The sequence below is a fragment of the Phyllopteryx taeniolatus genome, chromosome 20 (genome assembly GCF_024500385.1).
Source record: "Phyllopteryx taeniolatus isolate TA_2022b chromosome 20, UOR_Ptae_1.2, whole genome shotgun sequence".
In the NCBI taxonomy this organism is placed as follows: Eukaryota; Metazoa; Chordata; class Actinopteri; order Syngnathiformes; family Syngnathidae; genus Phyllopteryx; species Phyllopteryx taeniolatus.
In genome coordinates, this window is record NC_084521.1 from 9,517,427 (window position 1) to 9,531,174 (window position 13,748).

Sequence of the window (13,748 nt, forward strand, 5' to 3'; positions counted from 1 at the left end):
AAGGTTTCAAATTCCACACAGCAAAAACCCACACACATAGATGAGCAGCAGTTAAGCAGTGTAACGCAACATATAGAGAACCATACAGACATAGAATCAGTAGTTGCTAAAAGCTTCTGCTGAAATTTAACATCAGATCGTCATATTTTAAGTTGCGGCAGCGCCATGGAATAGCCAAAAGTGATTGCGATGTAGAGATGGGCATACAGGCATAGCATGTCAGTAACGTTTGAAGAGGCAAAACCATTTAGAAAAAAAAACAAGTTGTGTGCCTTGTTTTATCTCAGACCTGATAGAATTGTGATGTTGGAGTTTAACTCAACTAACAAAATTTCAAGAAGATACTTGTAAAGTAAATAAGCACATACCATATTTCTATGGCTAAACGTAATTCTCTGTTGTATCAAATGCTACTGAGTGTCAGGCTATCATGATTCTATATATCTAAACAATTATGTGTTTGTTTTTACTCAGTGTTGACGCGCTATGTGCTGTAGACTTCTACCAGTCTGGACACCATGGGCAGTTGGAAATGGTTCTGTCTTCTTGCAAGCAGATCCACAAAGCCGGCTTCCTCCACTCCATTCTGCAAAGCCAAGTACTTAAACATACTTGGTTTCATAATCAATGCTCAATGACTACATATTAACCATATTTTTTTTCCGGTGCTATTTGTAATGAAGGATGCAGATCCTGCCAAATCACTTCTCATGGCGGTGTATAACTGTGTAGCACCTGGTGACAGGAAGTCACTGCCGTCCTTGGATGTAAATACCAAGAAGCTAGCTGAGGGCCTACTTGAGCTTGCTTTTGCTCTCAATCAAATGGTCAGTGCCATGTTCTTTTAAAAGAAAATTTAATTTAAAACAAAATTGAATTGCCAACAAAAGTAACTTAAAGCACAGCCATATTTTAGCCCTGTTGGGAGATGACTGTTTTCCCACCTTCTGCTCTCGTGCATTTCCATGCAGGGTGAGCAACTCCTGGACATACTCCTGACTGGAAGTCACTGCCAGAGCTTCTTGAGCTTCTCTCATGCCGAATATTTCTACAGCCTCTTCCCGACGGCCATTAACACTGAGTTGCTTCGAAACATGAATACAACTGTACCTCGTCTCATGATGGCGTCCTCTCTCAACCCCACCATGGTTAATAGTTTTTGTCTTCTTTCCCTTCTTGTGCCATGTGACGACCTACATTGCGCAAAGTTGTTCATTGGCCGTTCCATCCATCCATCCATTTTCTGAGCCGCTTCTCCTCACTAGGGTCGCGGGCGTGCTGGAGCCTATCCCAGCTGTCATCGGGCAGGAGGCGGGGTACACCCTGAACTGGTTGCCAGCCAATCGCAGGGCACATAGAAACAAACAACCATTCGCACTCACAGTCATGCCTACGGGCAGTTTAGAGTCTCCAATTAATGCATGTTTTTGGGATGTGGGAGGAAACCGGAGTGCCCGGAGAAAACCTCATTGGCCGTTCCCGACCTCAAAACTTTATGTCAGTCCCACCTGTAGATAAATTTATCTTGTAGACTGCCATCACATGTACCTCAGAATCAGAATCCTCATTATTGACCAAGTATGGTAAAACACACAAAGAATTTGTCTCTGATAGTTGAAGCTACTCTAGTACGACAACAAACAAGCCCCTATGACAGAACATACATGTAAGGTATAAAAACACAAGTACGGAGAGTCACTGAGGAAAGAAAGGGTACCAGTAATGTGGTAATGCTGATACAATGACTCTAAAAGTGTTTACCAATTGGTTGAGCTATGATAAATCTTTCTGCTTTTGATCTCAGGTCAGCGCGTTGCTGAATGGCATGCTGGACCACAGTTTTCGGGAGCGTTCTTTTCGGAAAACTCAGGGAAAACAGCTGGTGGAGGAGGTGCTACGAGGATGGAATAGGCTCCAGTCATGGTGGGGTGGACACGCTTCAAATGCAGAGAGCAAAACTGCCACTCTCCTGTTACTCTCCAAACTCCTGCAGGTATTCCGATGACACTTCCTTTTGTTTTCCCAAACAAGCTGCTGATGTTGTGTTAATTTTGCTTTGTTAAAAAAACAAAGTGGATAATCTCTATTTCGTTATAATAACCAGATAAGTCATTGGGCCATAGTGACTTGCAACTTGTATCTGGAGAGCTGTGTGGTGTGTTGCGGTTCATGAATTGTGTTTGTTTTGCCCATCACTCTTAACAGTTAACCATCAGAAATTCTGTTTATTGCAGTATTTCTGTTGGCCAGCATCTTATTTTGTTAAACGGATCAAGCTACTGAATTCTGATATTTTTTCTTTATCATATTTTCCCTCTCTTCAGATTGACTCCTCGGTGTGCTCCAATGTCAACCATGAAGGATTTAAACAAGTTTTTTTTACTTTTACCATGCTCCTGGTCGACAGAAGTCTACCCCTGAATCTCAAGGTACAAACGTTTGCAGATTAAAGCCATGTGGTACAGTTCAGTTGGGTTTCTGGAATGATTTGCAGTGGGAAAAATGATCTCTTGCCTTTCCAAGTCTGGATGTAAAAGGATTCTCTTTGTTGAAATGAACCAGCTATTTCTTAAAATGAGTTGAATTGTTCGTAATTAACGCTCATTGTCACAGAGAAATGAGCTGAACACTTTAATACCACTGTAGTTGTTACGCCATTTGCTGTAAAGTGACATGCTACTGATTTATTGCTCCCATTTACCACTTTTGATTATGGAATCGTAATGAACTGTTGTGCATGTTGGAAACAGAGCCTTTGTCCATTACTCTAATTTGTTGCAGTATTTTCTGCTTTTCTGTGTTTTTACTGTTTTCCTTCATCTGTCTAGAGTCAAGCCCTGCTGGTGTTACCCTTCTTTACAACCGTCCCGGAGGAACCACTGGCTGAGCTGCAGAAAGCACTTGAATCCCTGGTGGCCTCCCACTTTCCTATGCAGTCTGATGAATTTGCAAAGGGGTCCCTTCACCGCAACAACTACATGGACTGTGTTAGAAAGGTGAGTGTTTTATAAATGATGCACAGATAATCACACATAAAAAAAGAAAGTGTGCATATAATAACACAAAGAAAAACAACCTTTATCACATCTTTCAAATGTACACTTTACTACATGTACAGTAAATCAGAGTGAAGCGACATTTTTTCATACAGATATAAAAATGTAGATGTTAAAATGTGTTTTTCTTTTATAGGTAGAGAATGTGTAATGTGTTGCTGGCACTGGGAATGAAAATAATTTTTGTTATAGCTGCTGGATGCCCTTGAGCTTTCTCAGAGCCCACTTCTGCTCAAACTGCTGGCTGGGATCCTGTGTCGAGACAGAAAGCACATCATGGAGGAGCAATTTCAAACATGCTTCCAAAGAATTGCTAAACGGTCAGTAAAGATGATTAATTGTATTTTTTTTAGGGCAAATATAAATAAGATTACTGGTCAAAAAGGCATCTTTAGGAAGTAGGGTATGGTATAAGGCACACCGGGGGTATTGAGGTAAATGTTTATCAAAATATGTGACTGAAAAAAGAGAAATGTATTGTTTGATTTGGTGAAAGGTTAGTGTTCCCCCGTAAGCCCCGTCGCGAATCGCGAAACTCCGCAAGCAATTGACGCTCACCCCAAAAGGTTTGGTTAGCGGCAAAGCACTACATGGACCTCTTCAACATAGTACCTTGGCACATAGATGCCACAAGATGGTGGCAAAGGAATACATGAAGCTCCTCAACACACCTTAACAGAGTTCCTTGGCACCAGTGTGCCACACGATGGCGCCAAAGAAACACTTACACATTATAAAAGGCTTTCGGCTGAGCACAAACCAATAAATAGTTACATTTTTCAGTGGAAATGGAGGAAGAGTTAAAAAAAAAAATCCGCGATTATATGGGTGAATAATAATGTCTTACTTGTAACCTGTTATTTTTGTTCACTTTTTTTTATAATCTCTTCCATGTTGCATGAATGTGTGAACAGACCAAGTGGTGAACGGCAGTTACAGCTGCTGTGTACGATATATGGAGTGATCCAGCAGGGTGATGTGCCAACCAGCAGTGTGCTTCAGGCCATGATGGAGAGAGTTCTGCTGCCTCTCGCCTCTCACTGTAGCACCAAGACACTCATTGACTTCTTTGTGGCAAATGTTGCGGAAATAATGGCTTTGCTTCTCAGTCGCTTCACCAAGGTTTGAGTTCGGCATTTTTCTTCTTACAGCTTGCTGTCATTATTTTATTTGTAGGTGAATTTAATTAAAAAGTACGTACTGTATTGCCTTTTCAACCGGACCATGTATTTTATGCTGTTTTTATGTTATTAACACTTCATTATTCAAGTTAATCAGTTGACAGCCTAAGTCTAGTTTTATTGAGATCTGAGTAACACACTCATGTATACTGTATGCCTCTTTTTTCAGACAAGTGAATCAACATTTGAGATACAGTTGTTGAAGAAGAATGGCTGCTTCAAGGTGATGGAACTCCTGTATTCTCGGCTTCCCAAAGAGGAAGTTTATTCTAAGGAATCACGCATCAATTCGGCTTATTGTGGTGCAGACAAAACTGAAGGGAATGAGCTATCAAAGAAATTGCTCAAGTAGGACTCCCCCTTGACTTATAGAGATGCATTTTTTTAAATTATTATTATTGTATTTGTTTACCAGTATACCATGACTTAATGATGAAGAGGAATCTTTTCAATTCTTCGTTTAGGTCATGTTTTGAAACGTTCACTGAGAATATGGCCAGCGAGACTCAGCTCCTCGAGGTCAGGAGACAGTACCACTGTGCTGCGTACAACTGCGCCATCGCTGCCATCAGCTGCAGCTTCAGTGAACCCAAATTCTATTATGGCTTCCTCTTCAGTGACAAACCAGAAAAGGTGTGGGCAAACTGTATGAATCAATCCTAACTGTCATCGTCATTCACGTGTCACAAATAAGTTAAGATGTTGACTCCTTTTTTTAAACTTGCCCAGAACCAGTTCATTTTGGAAAATCTCATTGACGTTGAAAGGACCTACAACTTCCCAGTTATCATTGAGGTACAATATGTTAAGAATTTTTTTTAGGTTAGGAAAATAGTATCAGGCAACATTTCTTTCATCCTTTATGTCCTTATCAATACAGGTCCCTCTCGAGAGAAAGAAGAAATATACTATGATTCGAAAAGAAGTGAGCGATGAGAACGGAGGTACAGTATTTTAACCTGTATTTAACCGGTATTTTGTCGACTACTGAAGTCATTTACTTTGCGGTGACTTATGTGCTATAACATGCAACATTAGGTGAACATTGCCTTTTTGGGTAACTCAAAAGACTTTTGTGTGGCGTCTAAAGAGGCGCCAGTATATTTGTCCTCCCAGTCCTACATGGCTGACAGCAGTCTGAGCGAGGAGATGAGTCAGTTTGATTTCTCGACCGGAGTTCAAAGCTTTTCCTACAGCTCCCAGAAACCTGAAGGAGAGAGACGTGCTGTAGCAAAAGTGGTGAGTTGTGTTTACGGAACTAAATATTACCATGTTTTGTTGTCCGATATCCTTTGTGATTTTATTTGCACGTCTGGCTATTATACATGCAGCAGACAGAGGAGGCACCTTATTCCCCAGATGCAACAGTGGACCTGGAAATGGACGAGCTAAATCAGCATGAATGTATGGCGACCATGACAGTTCTCATTGGTCACATGCAAAGGAACAACATAACTCCCAAAATTGAACAGGTAGATAAGCCACATGTATTTGTTGTAAAGAAACAAATAACAAACACACTGTCACTGCAATTTGTAAATACTTAATAATACTTTGGATGAACTAGGGAAACGTGCCCAGTGACCTTCCTCCATGGATGAAATTTCTCCATGGAAAACTGATGAATCCAGCAACACCACTCAATATCAGACTCTTCATTTCAAAGCTAATCATCAACACGGAGGAGGTGAATATCATGTTATGTGACTCTTGTCAACCTTTCACATGTGCATAATGCCTTCGTTCTGGTAAATGCTATTCCTTCTTTCCACTTACCATTAACCTTTAATACATTTTACTCACAAGTTCACTGTGACACTTTGCCATAATTGTGCACATCTCTGTCAATATTACTGTAGTCATCAATGTAGCATTGTCACTTTGCATAATTTTGCTAACTTATGTTGCTGATCAAGACGGCACAACAGGATGTTCTCAAAGTAAAGTGGCCACTGAACCTTGGGTGTCATCAGCAGGTTGCAGCAGAGAGAGAGAGAGAGAGACTGGAAGCGTCACAGAAAGGCATAGATGTGGTCATCCTTTGAAATTGAGTTTGCAAAAAAAAAAAAAAAACATTGCTGTTTAGAGCCTTCTTAGAGAACAGAAAGTTGCACAAAAAGTTCGGAAACCCAATGAACATTCAGATATGTGTGCATTCAGAAGTTTTGAGAAGGTCAAATTAATTTCACCTGTCAAGTTTGTAATGCATTTTAGGTTCATCCTGAAATGTCATCCAAAAGCCCAACGTCTCAAAGTTTTTGTGACTTGCTTAGTGTATGTGTATATGATCACTAAAAGTATATTTCATTAAATATAGTGAGTTTTTTTTTTTTGTCTTGACTGTACTACTACAGTGACACAACTTCCAGTGACAATTTCTTTGTATGTTGATGATTCTGATCTGAAATTTACTATTAAGAATAATGTATTATTTTTTTTTATTTTTTTGTACCATTATTTGCAGGTCTTTAGACCATATGCCAAGCACTGGCTGGGGCCACTCCTACAGCTTGTCGTATCTGGAAGTAATGGAGGAGAGGGTATCCATTTTATGGTTGTGGATATTGTGGTCACAGTGTTGTCTTGGACAAGCTTAGCAAGACCCAAGGTTGTGTATTTTCATATTTGTCCTTCTACTGTACATTGTAGAAATACCAATAAAATTGGTATAGCTGAAATATTATACTCATAATATACTTTTATGATGGCCCAAGAATGCTTTGACATTTGTAACAATATTTTCCTTTCATAGGGCAATGTCAGGGATGAAGTGCTCGCCAATCGGCTGTTAGAGTTTCTAATGAAGCATAGCTTTCACCAACGAAGGTCTGTGTTTCGCCATAATCTGGAGATCATTCGCACTGTGGTCGAATGCTGGAAAGACTGTCTGTATGTGCCTTACAGGTAGGTAGTCCTTAAAACAATCGCCCACTTTAAAATGACAGCAGCTGGAAAATGGCATCTTTTTGTCGAAACCTTGATAACTGGAGAGAACCCACATAAGCATGTTGGATTGAGGCAATTCTTGCTATTGTGCTACATACAATAGTCCTTGAAGGTTTTAAGAAAATTCTGTCAATTCTGAGAGGTGACAAGGAAATGCAAATCTGATCTTTGATTTCAGCTATGTCTGCTATCTTCAGGGATTTTTACATTTTTTTTAATTGCCATTTGTCGCAAAACAACATCTGTTATGCTAACATAATTTTTGTATTTAATGTCTGTTTGTAGTCTGATATATGAACGCTTCTGTGGCACGGACCCAGAAAGTAAAGACAACTCTGTTGGACTTCAGTTGCTCGGAATCATCCTGGCCAACAATCTCCCAGCTTACGATACCTCCTGTGGAATTCAGTATGACAGGTGAACCTGTGTGGAATGAACACGGCAAGGGCCTCCTTGTGCTGCCTGTTAATTAATAACCTCAGTAATAGTAATAATGTAATCACATCAAGGTCTCACTTATAAGGCATTACTAATAACAATTTGGTGATATTCCCATACAATCTCAAAAACGCATTCCAATGAATTTTTTTCAGAAGACGACCACGTTTACTTTTTCACTGATTTTATTACCTCAGTCTGGATGTATTGTTCCACTCTGTGGCGGCTTGCTTTTCTGTTTCCGCCTTCCTGCACGTCTGCTTTACTGTAAATGTCTGCCTTTGTAGTCACGCATAATGAAATCATTGGGGAATCAATCATTGTCATTCATTAAATGCAGTACCACAATTCTTCAACACAGTAAAGATTACCATTCACATTTTATTTGTTTACTCTAGTGTATGTCATGTGTCGTGTATTTGAGCAACTGACTTTTTAATTCAGTTTTCTTATCATATGGATATAAAAAGAAGTAGTTAAATAATTTTATGAACTAGTTCATTCACATTTGAAATGCCAAAGGTGGGGACTATCGTAAACCGAAGACCCCCCTGTACTGATTATCTTTTAATCATGCTGCATGTCTTTACAGGTACATCAAGTCCCTCACCAACAACATGACCTTTGTAAGGTATAAAGATGTCTACTCAGCTGCTGCTGAAATTATTGGGCTCATCCTAAAGAACTTGACTGACAACGAAAACGTATGCAATCTTCCCCACTATTATTACAGTTAGAATTGAAATACTGTGTGATCCATTCCATCGATTTTCGGTATCACTTATCCGCACTAGTGAATTAAGTTAATTAATATAATGACTCTTTATTAATGTTACAAACAGATTTAGATCTAACCTTTCCAAATGATTCCCCTAGCATCACCAAGAACTTCTCAATCTTGCTGCAAGTCAGATAACAAGTCTGAAGAAGAAAGAAATGAATGACAAGTTCATTATTTGTGTGAACAAAGTGTCAAAGCACTTTCCGCCTTTTATGGATAGGTGAGCATTGCTTTGTGTACATATTGGCAGAAATATCTGTACAGTTCTGTTGCTCCACACTTTCCTCTTTGGCTCTTGCAGGTTTGTCAATCCTGTGTTCTACCAGCTGCCAAAGTTGCACGGCTTACTAAAGTTGAACTGTTTGGAGTGTGTTTTAAGTCGAGCTGATGCCATTCCAGATATTTTTTTGCAACTTAAGACCACAGGATTCATTCAGATGATGGCTCATCGGTAAGTGTTATTTATTTTTTTTAACTTACTGAGGACCCCCTAAAATTAATTTATGTATGTATTTCAGTTTAGATAAAATTGTTGACCTACAGAGGGTATTGAGTGATATCTTTGCCCTTGCCAACTAACATAGTCGTATGTTAGTCATATAATCACTGGGACACTTTGCCATTTTTTTCCACACACATTACTGTGGAATTACTACACCTTTTACAGACATTCAAATCGTTCGATTGCTAACCATGAGCAATCACAACTTGGGTTATGCCAGATAAATATCAAATATCTGTTGTAGGTTTTGAACAGGTGCATTCAAAACTTTAGAGAATTTTAGCATTTTAGGTTTACCCTAAAATTTCACCCAAACACTGAACGTCCTTAACTTTTTGCAAGTACAGTTGTGTACTTGGATGATTCAGATTCTGACATACAGTATTATTTGTTTTTTCTTTTTTTTTTTCTTTTTACTCTACATGCATTAAGGGATGAAGCAATGCAGAGAGTGTGTCTTGAAATCATCCACAAAATCCTTGCTCGCCTGACACCGCCTCAGCTTCAGGAGTTCCTTGGAGCTGTGACATCGTTCGTTTCCCACCCTTCACCAGTGTGCCGAGAGAGAATGTACGACATCCTCATGTGGATCCAGGACAACTACAGGTATGCAGCATCACTACGTCTACCTCCAATACAGTTGTTTCAAATTGTTTCCTCTCATAAAATAACGGATTTGGGTATATATTTGGTGTAATTTGACACAATTTCATCAGCCACAATAAAAATGAATTCTGAGCTAAAATGAATAAAGGGACACAAATTGATTTGACTTCACTATTAATTTAGTTTTGGGTTGCTCTGACCATTTGACTGCTGTTGTTTCCTCCAGTGATGAAGAGAGTATGACAGACAGCATCTCACTGGAAGTTTTGAATGCAGCTAAAGAGACACTACTTCAAGGATTTGCTGAAGAGAACCAAGGTCTTCAGTAAGTACTAACGCAACTAGTTACATAAAAGACGGACCTCTCCCAAGGTGGATTGAATTCGGTCTGCATATCAACACAATGTATTCCTATCAAATAATAATTTAAAAGGATTTGATTTATATTGTCTAAAAGTGAATGTGTAGAAAAGGCTTATTTTAAGCAATTATATTCCCTTTTCTTTAATATACTTACACGAGAGAGGCATTTTCCCAGGTTATTACGATCCAAAACGTTGAATCTGTTCACTATGTTTTTGTTTTGACATAGTCATCCCTGTCTACTGTTCTTCAATTCAGGTTGTATGTTCGTAATTTCTGGACTCAAGAGAAGCGCCTTCCAACCACGACTCTGGAGCGAATGTTGACAGTGCTTCATTCGTTGTACAGCTGTCAAATAGAGAGGTGTTTCTTAAGCCTGTCAACCAATCTCTTGTTGGAAATGACTAGTCAGAGTCCTGACTTCAAAAGAAATATATTTGAGTATCCTCTCTCGGAGTGCACCTTCCAGGTTGGTTTGTTTCACTGATTTCTAGTCAGATAGTTGCCTGTTTTGGACTGATCTTGGAACTGTTCTTCTTCCACCCAATAGGATTATTTGATTGATTCCAACTGGCGCTTCAAGAATACGGTGATGACTCCAATGTTTGTTGAAACACAAAGCTCTCAAGGCCCTGAAAGCTTGGCACTGTCCCAATCAGGAGCCACGAAGGGGAAGCTTCGAGCCACTCAGACCTCACTTCAGTTTACCCAAACCCAAATACCAGGTACTCCTAATTAATTACTATCTTACAAATATTTTGTCTACTTACTACGTAGATATGGTCACGCTAACCGAGACAAATTTTGGGGTAACAGGTTCATTTTTCTGTGTTGATGACTTCGACAGGTCGACACACGGCATATAACTGGCTTACCGGAAGCAGTGTGGACACATTTGCAGAGTATTCAGTGTCTGAGTCATTGTCCTCCTTGTTGGTGTTTGAAAAGAATGCGGCGAGGCAAAGTACAGCAAGACGACCAGTAGGAAAAGGCTTTGGACAAGGGCGCCTCACCACATTGACAGACGAGGTGGACAGTCATGTAAAAGGTCTGTGGTGTTTGTCAATAGGTCTGCAGGATCAGTGTTTTAAATGTATTTTATACACTTTCAACTTCAAATGTTAACTTTGCGTGCCCCAGGAGGACATTGAGAAATGTCATGTATTGTGTTCTCTTGTCAACAGCAGAGAATGAGAAACGTCAAAAAATCCTTCAATTGAAACGCAGATTTCTCAAGGACCAGGAGGAAAGCCTCATTTTTGCCCAAAAAGAAGTCCAAAAACAAAAGCGACTGAAGGTAATAAATGCCCAAAGTTTTGGAATGCACAAAGTATCGTATATGATGTACCGCAACATATTTATAATTTCATGAAGTATATGCACAACTGCACGCTGTCAAAATAGTTCCACTACCTCTTTGATTTTTAGTTTTTTTTTTTTCATGGTTCATTCATTCTCAAATTGGCACATAGGCAAACCAGACAACCAGAATTACGAACAATGAAAAATAACACTTTTAGGTTATATTTAAAAGGCATTTATTTTGATCCACATACACATTGTTCTATTTTCCACGAACACAGATTCATTATATTGGTTTGTATAAGTGATACATTACTCCACAAGTGCTCCATCCATGATACTATATTATTACCAGCAAAGTAATATCACAATATCATACTATCATGGTCATTTACAACCCAGCCAAATTGTATTGCAATTACCGTTACATACTAAGCATGCAATTAGTGAATGTCGTTTTCTGTACTCGACTTTTCATCACCAACTTCCTCAATGTTCAGTGCTTCTCTATGGTCTGCAGGAGCAAAAAGCGGATCAAAGACTGCGAAAAGAGGCTGAGGTGACACTGTATCGCAACTACAGAGTGGGAGACTTTCCAGATATCCAAATCCCATACAGTAACATTATTGCCCCCCTTCAAGCTGTTGCACAGGTGACCCTGCTACTGTTTTCTTCCAGCATACAGTGCCTTCTAAATATCTGAATGTCATAAACAATGGCTTTCTTGCATGCCTCTTAGAGAGATCCAATTCTGGCCAAACAGCTGTTCAGTTCGCTGTTTACCGGCATCCTCCAAGAAATGGAGACTCAGAAACCCAGGCAGCAAGCAATTGAAATTAAAGAGGATCTTCGATGCACCATGAACAAATTTCTTGGCAAGAGTACGCTCTGCTTCCCACCATTTATTGCATGTGTGCAGGTATGTTTCTTGCTATTGTGCTGTTTCTGCACATAACAAACACAGGTTTGAACCTTTACATTGAGAGTATCTTACATATAGGCTGCAGGTAGGGATGGGCAAGATAGCCTTAAAATATTATTTTTTTTTCTTCATAAAAATCTGATTCCCAATAATCAGTTTTCCCCTTTTACTTATAGAAAAATCACACGACAATGACAAGTTTTGCTTTTTTTTTCTTCTTAAGGATTTGCTTTACTTCTCCTGATACCAAACAAGCTTTGAAAGTATGTTTGAATCAACTTCCACAGAAATAATAGAAATAGATATTTTTTTCTTTGCTGATAATGTCAAAATCAGGATTTTGCCTAACACAATCCTTGATAAATTAACATTTATTCAGCAATTCAAGATAACACTCCTGCTCTCACAGTCTCTTTTCATTTAGAATTGTACAGGTGAGGCAGACGACCTAAAGCAAAATATTTGTAGCTCAGAATGAGTTAGAAGTACCTCAGGTCAAAAGTTTCCAACATGTCAGTAAATATGCTAATAACATAACTGTAAATGGTTAAAAAAAAAATGGTGTTCACCACAATTGACTTTGCGATTGCCTTCCACCAGCTGCCTTTCTTGTCATACAAAATACAATGTTAAAGTGATTCCACTCATGTTGTCTGTTTTGTAGCAGGAATTATGCTTAGAAATACGCCTTTTAAAAAAAAATAAGAATAATAAAAAAAATGTTGCTTGAGAGGTTGGAAATGTTGCTATACATAGCAACAAAGTCACTAATTTGGCAACACAGACTGTTTTGGTGAAGTAGCTACTCTGTTGTGCACGTCAGCAGGGATGCACTTTGTACTACTAATGCCGGTGAAATATGAATAAAATAAAAAAAATCATTCTTATAATTAAACTTGAATTAATCAATAAAATCGTTGAATTGCCCATCTCTGTGAGCAAGATTAGTCTGCATCGGAGGTCTCGCCTCTGTCATAGTCTTTCTAACCTTGTGGCTACAACTTTAATCTAAAGCGTAACTCTACTAATTATTTTGCCCCGTAAGGACATGTGCTACCAGCATAAAGACCTGCTGCATATCGATCCAGCACTTATCAGCTCCACGAGCCTCGCAAGTCTCCAGCAGCCGTTGGGCGTCCTGCTTTTGGAAGAAGGTCTGCTGCACATTGGCATCCAGGATGAACCTCCTACCAAAAGGTCACGAAAAGGACTCCACCCAGATACCCAAAAATGGGTCCACCTTGCAAGGTACCACAAGTTCACTACTTGACTTAAGCATGACACCACAATGACAGCTGCACAGCGCGAAGTTTAGGAAGTTTCTGTTCAACACTATCCATTTATTGTAATGTATTATAGGGAGCACTTTGACTAAAGTGGTAAAGTTTTGTTTTTTTCCCCCCCTCAGTTTAAAGGTTACAGTTTGAATCCCCACCACTGGGGCTCTGTCAAACTATCCTTGCTGCTTCCTATTGTGTCTGTGTGGGCTGTTGACTTTCCTTCCATGGCAACATGATTTTTGAATTGTAAACATTTTAATGTAAACAATAGTTATGTTCATGGATGTATGTATATACCATGAATTTGGTGAATGTGTAGTGAGTGGTAAGACATCCTTTTGGTGCAGTGACTATCACAACTCTTATTTTTG

The 13,748-nt window shown here is 39.2% G+C and overlaps 1 protein-coding gene across 1 annotated transcript in view; it reads left to right on the forward strand.

Moving 5' to 3' along the window:
* prkdc (protein kinase, DNA-activated, catalytic subunit) overlaps positions 1-13,748 on the forward strand; it is a 36,458-nt gene that overhangs the window by 12,525 nt on the left and 10,185 nt on the right. Inside the window, exons 34-63 of the mRNA XM_061757437.1 lie at positions 475-598; positions 684-827; positions 972-1,148; positions 1,805-1,993; positions 2,325-2,429; positions 2,829-2,996; positions 3,249-3,376; positions 3,971-4,178; positions 4,407-4,585; positions 4,702-4,870; positions 4,967-5,032; positions 5,118-5,181; positions 5,328-5,476; positions 5,569-5,709; positions 5,805-5,924; positions 6,702-6,845; positions 6,990-7,141; positions 7,469-7,600; positions 8,214-8,325; positions 8,498-8,622; positions 8,704-8,853; positions 9,337-9,510; positions 9,737-9,835; positions 10,132-10,342; positions 10,424-10,598; positions 10,721-10,921; positions 11,058-11,170; positions 11,696-11,827; positions 11,915-12,094; positions 13,143-13,345. Coding sequence (XP_061613421.1) covers positions 475-598; positions 684-827; positions 972-1,148; positions 1,805-1,993; positions 2,325-2,429; positions 2,829-2,996; positions 3,249-3,376; positions 3,971-4,178; positions 4,407-4,585; positions 4,702-4,870; positions 4,967-5,032; positions 5,118-5,181; positions 5,328-5,476; positions 5,569-5,709; positions 5,805-5,924; positions 6,702-6,845; positions 6,990-7,141; positions 7,469-7,600; positions 8,214-8,325; positions 8,498-8,622; positions 8,704-8,853; positions 9,337-9,510; positions 9,737-9,835; positions 10,132-10,342; positions 10,424-10,598; positions 10,721-10,921; positions 11,058-11,170; positions 11,696-11,827; positions 11,915-12,094; positions 13,143-13,345 — 4,434 coding nt within the window. The remainder of the gene's footprint in view (positions 1-474; positions 599-683; positions 828-971; positions 1,149-1,804; positions 1,994-2,324; positions 2,430-2,828; positions 2,997-3,248; positions 3,377-3,970; positions 4,179-4,406; positions 4,586-4,701; positions 4,871-4,966; positions 5,033-5,117; positions 5,182-5,327; positions 5,477-5,568; positions 5,710-5,804; positions 5,925-6,701; positions 6,846-6,989; positions 7,142-7,468; positions 7,601-8,213; positions 8,326-8,497; positions 8,623-8,703; positions 8,854-9,336; positions 9,511-9,736; positions 9,836-10,131; positions 10,343-10,423; positions 10,599-10,720; positions 10,922-11,057; positions 11,171-11,695; positions 11,828-11,914; positions 12,095-13,142; positions 13,346-13,748) is intronic.